The sequence below is a fragment of the Otolemur garnettii genome, unplaced genomic scaffold, assembly GCF_000181295.1.
Source record: "Otolemur garnettii isolate 467f Iridium unplaced genomic scaffold, OtoGar3 scaffold00032, whole genome shotgun sequence".
Lineage (NCBI taxonomy): Eukaryota > Metazoa > Chordata > Mammalia > Primates > Galagidae > Otolemur > Otolemur garnettii.
In genome coordinates this window covers 2,447,518-2,456,805 of record NW_003852427.1, presented here as the reverse complement: position 1 = coordinate 2,456,805, position 9,288 = coordinate 2,447,518, and the positions used below count along the sequence as shown (strand labels likewise).

The window sequence follows — 9,288 nt, the reverse complement described above, 5'->3', positions numbered from 1 at the left end:
CCTTAGGTGTACATGGCTGGCGCCCTAGCCGGTTGAGCCATAGGCCCCGAGCCCTGGACTACACCTTGATTGCAGTCATTCTTTCTCTACTGTCCTTAAACTCATTATATATATTTAAAAAATATTTAGGGTGGCACCTGTGGCTCAAAGGAGTAGGGTGCCAGCCCCATGTACTAGAGGTGGCGGGTTTAAACCTGGCCCTGGCCAAAAACTGCAAAAAAAAGAAAAAAAAATTTAAGTGATAGCTATTGATTTTCTTTCTTTCTTTCTTTCTTTCTTTCTTTCTTTCCTTTTGATGCATCTCACAGACACATTTATTCATGCCGTGAGTACACAGTACTTAAACAAGTACACAGGAACAGTCCATGTTCCCATGTGACACAGCTTGCTTAGCTCTACGGGCAGACTGATCCATCTCTTGTACACTCCAAGTGAGGCTGGTTAGTGATGACCATGAGCAGGTGCAGGAGCTTTCAAAGCTTTACTTGTTTTATCAGCACTCCTGATTTTATAAACAATGAAGCTCATCAACCCCATTCCCATCCAGATCTCCTGGTAAACTTCGATATAGTAAGGTTTCATGGGGACCCACACATTTTTAATAATGCTTTGAAGCATCAGCAGCTGGTTCCTGGTCTACCTCCCTTTTCAGGCCTCCCACGCAGAGCAGGCGTGTGTAGGTGGAGGGGCTGCACCCCAAGGTCAGCAGGAGCCAAGAAGGCCCAAGTCCCCCGCCGCTCTCCAGCCCTCTCCCTGCGTGCCAGCCGGAATCAGGTCCCCCGATTCACCCTTAACTATTGATTTTCAACTTTTGTGTGTTTTTTTTTTTTTTTACTTTCTTCAAGTACTTATTCCTTCTCTGTAACAGATTCTTTTTGTTTTTTCTTTTATACTTATTAAGCATTGGGAGTTGTCTTAGTGAGGCTGCTGTTGTAAGTGCCTGGCCTCCCTAGTTTGTTTGTTCACGGAGAAGCCTCGTGACTCCTTGTGAATCGTGCCCATCCTACCGATGGTGGAGAGGGGCTTGAAAGAGCCCAGCCAGAAGTGAGGGAGCTTCTCAGGGCTTTTCCTGCGCAGAAACCTGTGAGCCCATGGAGTGAATGCTAAAGGATGGCCAGGGGACATCTGGAAGAACTGTGTTCTGGAGGCGGGGTGGACTTTGAGAAACTTCATTTGGGCCTAACTGTAAACTCTCTAGACCATCTTTGTAGATTGAAACTTCATTTGGGCCTAACTGTAAACTCTCTAAACCATCTTTGTAGATTGTGAGTGGACTGTTTAGGCGCAGGCAGGGTTTTGGGACAAGTCTACTTATAGCCCCACCCACCTCAGTCAGTTACGATAGTAGTATGGCAAGTACCCAGTAGGCCACCCCCATTTCTCCCAGTTTTCATCCATAGATGTGTTATACACAGGGTGGGGCCTCCATCTAAACTTGACCTGCCCAGGCAAGTGGGAATTGCAGGAAAAGCTCGGGCTGGAGGCCACAGATTCATGCTTTTGGTCCCAAAGGCCCTGTATTAGGTTTAGCTTTAAAAGTAACTGTCTACTGTGCTCAGTGCTTTACAGTTTGCCGGTCCTCATCTCAGCCCTCATGTTTTTCCTACCTCTCTCCTGCCTCTGGCCAGGCATAGGGTTGGGGGTCACAATCCCAGTCTGTAGGAGAAGAGTTGGAGACACTGAGCTTTGGTAAGCTGTCCCCCAGCGGAAGCTGGTGGTGACCTAGGGACCTTGCGTGTGTTGTCTCACTAAGTCTCCCAGATGTTCCTACACAAAGTGGAAAAACTGAGGCCCTGGGAGATGAAGAGCTTGCTCCAGTCAGGCAGACTCCCTGCAGCCCCGCCCTGGACATTGTACAGAGGGAGAGCCCCGAAAGCTCTGGGGAGTGTGGGAGGACACCTGGCTCCCAAGGACCCCTGAGTTTGTGTTTACTTGGTAGATGTGAAGACAGTGCCAGCAGCTGGCCTGACGCAGGCTTTTAAGGGGATAAGCTGCTGCAGGCTCACCCCCAGGAGCCTAGCAAGGAAGGCTGAACATCCACTGTTGTTTCTGCTTTTCAACTTGTGTCGCTTTTAGCTGACTTTCTTCTCCCTCCACATTCTTTCAATCTGGGCCTGGGCATGCCTCTAGGATATGGCAGAAGGTTCTGGTGCCACACCACTTCTCCTGGTGGCCAAGTGTGACTGTCACCCTGGGGTCTTGCGGTGGGCGGGGCAGGTGGAGCCCTGCATCTGCCTTCTTCCTTTCTGCTCAGGACACTTTGGCTCAGTACCCACCCACACTCATCTCCCGCCAAGGTTTCCTCATAAAGAGCCGTGACTTTTGAAACTGGGTTCCTCAGGAACGGGGCTGCCCCTAGAGGAGGAAAGGGTAAGGGTAAGCAGTCAGCCTGACTGGTGTTGATTGGGGTATCTTCCAGTTGAAGCTGGCACCGGGAGCGAGGGATTAGGGCCCCTGCCAGGCAAGAAAGGGTTTCTTGTTTACATGTCCTCACCTCCCTCTTTCAGGTGTAGTGTCTTTTCCCCCTGACCGGGAGTTCATAGAAATGGTTAAGTATAAGATGATTGTGTGTGGGAATGTGGGCACTAAACCAGCATGGACAGTTCTCTGGATTTCTCTACTAATGTGTCTGCAATGAGAGTGACTTACCTGTAACCCAGTAGGGCCTCCGGGACGGGAGGAGGGAGGCTGGTGTGAACTCTAGATATTGCATGTGCCCTTGGCTTTGGCATAGGGCATGTTTTAGTGTGAAGGACCTCAAAGAGCAGCGTGAGAGGGCTAAGCTGAGCTGCATGTGGGGAAGGCTGGGAGGTACATGCCCTGCGGCTGACATCTTGACAAAACTGTGTGAACCAGTGGTTGTCTGGGCTGACCAGGACTTGCAGCGTCCCCAGCAGGAAGCCTAGCCTCTAGCCTGGTTCTTGGGCAGCGGCTGGATTCATCAAGTGATCTCTGGAGACTTGACAAGGCTCATCTTGAAGGTGTAATCCTTGCATTCTCTATTAATTCCTTTGCTCAGCAGCCATTCAGTGATTAAAATTAGAGGCTAGGCTCAGCACCTGTAGCTCAAGCAGCTAAGGCGCCAGCCACATACAACAGAGCTGGCTGGTTCGAATCCATCCCAGGCCTGCCAAACAACAATGACAACTACAACCAAAAAAAAAAAAGAAAAAAAAAAGAAATAGCTGGGCATCGTGGCAGGCGCCTGTAGTCCCAGCTACTTGGGAGGCTGAGGCAAGAGAATTGTTTGAGTCCAGCAGTTGGAGGTTGCTGTGAGCTGTGATGTCATGGCACTCTACCCAGGGTGACAGCTTGAGGCTCTATCTCAAAAAATAAAATAAAATAAAATAAAATTAGAGGCTAATAAATGGGCATCTTTGACAGGGTTAGGAGGGCAGATTCTTGCTTTTGTTGGCCCCACCTCAGCCCTTGTCCATAGGCAGAAGGAGTTTTTATTTTCCCATGATTGTAACCATTATAGAAGGTGAGACTGTATTTTGCTTTTAAAATTCTGTACAAAAGTTGCTACACCAGCCCTCCATATGCCCAGTCATAAAGCTGCCAAGTAGCCCAGTGATGTGTTAATTTGTTTTTTAATTGAGACAGAGTCTCACTTTGTCACCCTCAGTAGAGTGCTATGGCATCATACCTCACAGCAAACTCAAACTCAAGTGATTATCTTGCCCCAGCCTCCTAGCCTAGTGATAAAGCCCTATTTTTCAGGCTACCAAATTTATATGTTGAGGCCTTTGAGGAGTTTGTGGTGACTCTATGAGCCTTAGTCCCTTATCCCTGGCTCATGATTTCAGAGGACCAGTACTCCTGGAACTGAGAGGGCAGGATACCCCTCTCAGGTGTGTAGAGTCCTGGGATATGGCTCCCTGGTCAGTCTTAGGGGTGCCATTGTTCCATGGTTGCTGAGTCTTTAGAGTCCTGCTAGGAGCCGTGAGGTATGAGGTGGGAACAGGGCTTCCCCCCCCTACACAAGCTGCCCCTAGCCATGGATGGGTAGGCCTTGGGCTGAGTCTTCTGTGCTTAGTCTCTCCTAGACCCTCCTTCCCTCTTACTCTAGTCCAGCCCTGGGATTGTTTAATTGCCATAATTCTGAGGGTTTGAGCTGGTGTCCATTGGAAGGTGCCACAGCCTCTCGTGCCCACTAGCTGACCCATTTCCCAAGCAGCTAGCAGTGGCCTCCTGAGCCCCTGTGTACCCTCCGGGAATAGGAGCCCATGGCTCTCTGACAGGCCAGGCTGTGTGACTGCCTGGGTCCAGGCCACGATACATGTGTGCTTCTTCTCTCCTGGGCCACAGCCACCCCACGTCATGCTGCAGCGCTGCAGAGATCATGGCTGTCCTCTTCTTCCACACCATGCGCTATAAGTCCCAGGACCCCCGGAACCCTCACAATGACCGCTTCGTGCTCTCTAAGGTAAGCACCCAGCTGCCCACAGCCGTTCACCCTCTGCCTGGGACTGGTGTCCTGTGGGCCTTGGAATGGTGCATGGTCTTGTAGGAGTCTTATCCCCAACCTAAGCTCAGCTCTGGCCCATCCCTCCCGGGTGCCTCCTCCGCCTGCCCATCCCAGCCCCTCCCTCTGTCTTGCTCTGAGCTGATCCAGCTAGTTAAGGAATACAGGACTGAATTAATGGGTCCCTTTTCTGTGGGGTAGTGACAAGGCCTTTACCCACAAGAATGGGGTAGGGAACAGTGCCTGTCAGATGTTGACAGGCAGGACTAGGATCTAGGTCTGGCTTGTGGCATTGTGGCTTTCTGCCCATGTCCTCAGTGTTGTGCCAGCAATCCTGAGGCCATGGCCTGCTCCCATCAGGAGTCGGGCTGCACCATTTTGGGTTTGAGGTGGGGTGCCCTGTCCCAGCCCGGCCCAGTGAGAATCACAGCCAGAGCCCTAAAATCCACCTGTACCCAGGCCTGCCTGCCTCTGATGCCTCTAGTCTCTTGGGGCAGGCAGGCTTTAGAGTTCAGAAGTCTGTCCAAGTCCAGTGATTAGTGCGGCCGGCTGCCTGCTGGTGTTTTGGCCTCATCCAGCCTCACAGCTGTGTCCCCCTGCACCTGTTTTAGTGTCTGCCCAGCCTTGGCTGTGGGAACTTTGGGCTGAAAACCAAGAAGCTGGAGAGGGATGAAAGGGAGAAGTGGCCTTCATTTGCTTCTGCCTCTGAAATGGATACCCTGACTGGCTGGCTCAGCCAAGCCCCAGGGTTAGCATGCAGTGGGAATTGTCCCAGATAACACACACACACCCCCCAATCTGACTGGCCTCTGGCTGTCCATCTCCCCGCAGGGCCATGCGGCTCCCATCCTGTACGCAGTCTGGGCGGAAGCAGGCTTCCTACCCGAGGCAGAGCTGCTGAACCTAAGGAAGATCAGCTCCGACTTGGATGGGCATCCTGTCCCGGTAAGCACACCCACCAGAACCCCCAACGCCTCTGTCTCCACCTACTGTTCCCCAGGCACGTGGGAGAGAGAGCAGGGGGTGCACACTGAGAAGATGAAGGTATTGAAAGGCAGAGGGTGTTGAGATAAGGAAGGAAATAAAGTGGTGTTTGGAGGAACCTTGTATTCACCCCAAGGCCTTTTGAATCCCCAGCAAGGGTGCTCTGGTTTGGCCTTGGGGAGGGCTTCTCCCTAAGCTTCTCTTCCCCAGTGAGCCCCCTTAGCTAAATAGATAAAGCTGAGGAACAGAGTTCACTGGGGAGTGAGCACGGAGTAGCAGCAGGATGCTGGTGACACCCCAGGGAAGAGATCTGATTTGTGCCTTGGGGTGTCATGTGGCACCCTGCAAATGTTTGGATTTCATGGGCTACCACAAAAGTTGTCACCATGGTCTGGGTACCCACTAGGGCCAAACATTTTATGTCAATTTTGTCATGAATTTTTTCTCTCAGCCACTTTATGAGGTGGGTGGTATGGAAACTAAAGATCAGAGAGGTTCACTTCCTAGCCTGAGGCCACACAGCTCTCTCCAGGGCAGGGCTAGGATATGAGCACACCTGTAATTACTTGAATGGAGTCACATCCTAGGTGGAGTCCCCCCCTGGGTTAGGGCCTTCTGGGTGGGTGTATGGCTGCTCTGGCTTTCCCAGTGAGGGCAGGATCCCTTCCTGTCTCCCGTGATTAACTGTGGCCCTCTGTTATGACAGAAACAAGCTTTCACAGATGTGGCTACTGGCTCCCTGGGCCAGGGACTTGGGGCCGCTTGTGGGATGGCCTATACCTGCAAATACTTCGACAAAGCCAGGTAATACCCCTCAGCAGTTTGGGGAGTGGTCTGCAGTGGCCCAGCCTTACTCTACACAGGTGCCTCAATCCCAGAGTTCTCAGAAGGACACCCACCCCCATCTGACTAGTCACCAGCAGCCCTGGCCTGGCCATTTGCCTTCCTTCATTTTGAGAAAGGGGGGTTGAATGTCATGGAGGATCCAGAGGTAACCTGTGAACCCCCCACTCTCAGCAAGGAAGAAGTGGACATTTAAGAGATTGAACCTGTAGAGGGTGGGTAAACAGCCTGAACATGGTCCCCCTGAGGTTAGAAGTGCAGGCCCTTTCCTAGGACTGGCTCTCCCAGAAGCCTCACAACCCCTCCCAGATCCCCGCAGGCCAGTGTCACCTGACAGAAAGGCGGTCCTTTTAGTCCTGGGCTGAGCTTTGGGGCAGGCTCAGCTACACCCAGAAGTGATTCACTGTTGAGAGAGAGAGTCGTGAAGAATGGGATATATTCTTAAGAGCATTTTATTTGTCATAGAGCCAGAGATGTGAGTTAATTATTCCCTACAGTTGCTTGAAGTAATTCCCTATGAAGGGTCATTTCCTGACCCCAACATAATGGAACAAGTCAGCATAGGGAGGAGTTGAGCTGGGTTCCCAGGGGCCCAGGTGGCTCAGGGCCAGGGTTGGCTGAACCTAGGCCCTCAGACTGTACCTGCGGGAGAGAGGCCAGGGCATCGGGATTATCAGGATTGACCAGGCACCCAGAGGTAGCGTCCTGATAGATTGAGCACATCCGGCTCTAGTCAGTTTCTCCCTGCCATCCCATCTGCTTGAAAAATACCAAATGGATATGAAAAAGAAATGTTTCCCTTATTCTTAACACCCCCCCAACCCCAATTTAAATCCTCCTTGTTACAGGGGAAAAAAAACATAAAAATTTGTAATCCTAGTGCATCTATAACTTTATATTCTGCTTTATAAAAAAAAAAAAAGAAACATTATATCAGGAGCATTTTGTCATGATGTTAACTGAGAGCTGCTTTTAATGATTGCATAATGTTCTGTTTTATGGATATGCTATAACCCATTTTGCCAGTCTTCTGTTGTTGGACACATAAGGTGGTAAGGTGGGTTTCTGACAATTCTGTGACAAACATTGACCTCCTATTAGGGTCCCCTCTCTTCATGTTAGTTTATGACTGTGGACACTTACAACCTCCACCCCTGAATCTAACAGCTCAGGCAATGCAAAGTATCAGGGTGGCCCCTAGCTTCCGTGGGTCCCCTTTCCTGTTCACAATCCTGTCCTCTTTCCTACCATCCCCATAGGGACCTGAACCTGTTGGCCCCATAGGGCCATAGGGCCAGCCTTGTCCCTGACCTTGAAGCCCAAAGCTATGCAATGGCTCCATTCTTAGCCCCAGCCTGATTTCCACAGGAGCAGGTGTGGGCCTTGGATGGCAGCCAGTCTGCTTCCCTGGAACCCCCTCTCGGCCTCTCCAGCTCAGCCCCATCAGGGTAGCTTCTTCCAGGAGCTGCTCTGCCAGACCAGAGCCCCTCCAGGGTCTCTGGGCTCCTTTGCACCCTGTAGGACAGAGAGTAAATAAACCTGGGGACAGGACCCAGTTTCAGAAAAACCTGGGGCCTGAGGCCTTGTCCTTCTGGCCATGGAACTGGTGGTCTGGCCTGGTAGAGGCTATAGGAGGATGCAGGGATCCCTCCCCAGCCCAATGGCCTGCAGATGTGCTGAGTCATGCTGGTTGGTGTCTTAGCTTGTCTGTCCTGTTCTCTTTTCCCTGCTCCCTTGTCTTGGCCCTGCAGCTGGGTCCACAGCCTTTTTCTGCAGCAGCAGGGAGGTGGCTGTGGTCTCCCCTGAGCCCACCTAAGCACTAGCCTCTTTCCCCAGGACCACAGAGCTGGATACTGGCAGGGTAAAGGGGTCCTGCCATCCCGCAGCCTGTGTGTGCCTCCACAGCAAGCATGGGCTGTCTAGGCTATAGGCAGACTGCACTTGAGTCCTGGCTCAGCTCCTTCCTCTAGCCTGGACTGGTCTCCCTGCCTCCAGTCTCACCCCTTCACTCACCCTCCTATGGGGCTAGGAAAGGTTGTTTGCTGGGCAATTATCCTGAGTTCAGGGCTCTTTTTACCCTATCTCACTGCCTTTGCTGAGAGGAGGAGAAGGGCCCTGGGATAGAGAGAGAGCCAGTTCCAGCTCCTCTTAGGGACAAGAACCAGCCTTGGAGCCTTGGGGAGAGCCCTTCCTGTGACTTACCCAGTCCTCAGGGCCCTGGGTAGAGCTCACTCCTTGCCTGAGGCCTCTTTCTCCAGCACACAGCCTGCCAGCCCAGCTCCTCCCAAGCTTCCCCTTCCCACCAGCCTACCCAGCAAGTTCCTGGGCCACTGCCTGGTTCATAGGAGGGTCCATTTCCTGTAGCAAGTAGCTCAGGCCCCTCCTGCCCTGGAGCTGCCCCTTCTCGCACTAGTCTTCACTCTGCTCTTGCTTTCACAGCCTCATCCTTCTGGATCTTATTGGCCAGATCCCTGTTCTTAGACCTTGTTTCTTAATAGCCAGTACTTCTTTCTGGACCTCCCAGCAGCTTCCCTTCCTGCCATTTCCTCATGGGCATTTGGGTGGGTAGTGGGGACCCGATCTGCTCTTGCCCCCTTCCATGTAAATGTTGTCTGTTCTGCACATTTGTGTGGCCACTCCTTTACCTGGAAAGCAGACTCCTGGGGGTGGGGGACCAGGAGCCTGACCAACCTCTGACCCGCTCTCTGTCTGCAGCTACCGAGTCTACTGCATGCTGGGAGATGGGGAGTTGTCAGAGGGCTCTGTGTGGGAGGCCATGGCCTTCGCTGGCATCTATAAGCTGGACAACCTTGTCGCCATTCTTGACATCAACCGCCTGGGCCAGAGCGACCCAGCCCCCCTGCAGCACCAGCTGGACGTCTACCAGAAGCGCTGTGAGGCCTTTGGGTATGTGCGAGGCTTCGGCCTGAGCATGATCGCAGCAGGTGGAGGAGAGCTAGGCAGTCAAGCCCCATTTAAAGGTCTCCCTTCTT

At 52.2% G+C, this 9,288-nt stretch overlaps 1 protein-coding gene and 1 pseudogene across 2 annotated transcripts in view; one reads left to right on the top strand and one right to left on the bottom strand.

Moving 5' to 3' along the window:
• TKT (transketolase) overlaps positions 1-9,288 on the top strand; it is a 27,423-nt gene that overhangs the window by 7,379 nt on the left and 10,756 nt on the right. Inside the window, exons 2-5 of the mRNA XM_003789386.2 lie at positions 4,312-4,429; positions 5,300-5,413; positions 6,159-6,256; positions 9,011-9,202. Of these exons, the coding sequence (XP_003789434.1) occupies positions 4,312-4,429; positions 5,300-5,413; positions 6,159-6,256; positions 9,011-9,202 (522 nt within the window). The remainder of the gene's footprint in view (positions 1-4,311; positions 4,430-5,299; positions 5,414-6,158; positions 6,257-9,010; positions 9,203-9,288) is intronic.
• LOC100952291 lies at positions 360-651 on the bottom strand (annotated as a pseudogene). Its single transcript, XR_001161269.2, has one exon. The product of XR_001161269.2 is annotated as a 6.8 kDa mitochondrial proteolipid pseudogene (transcript).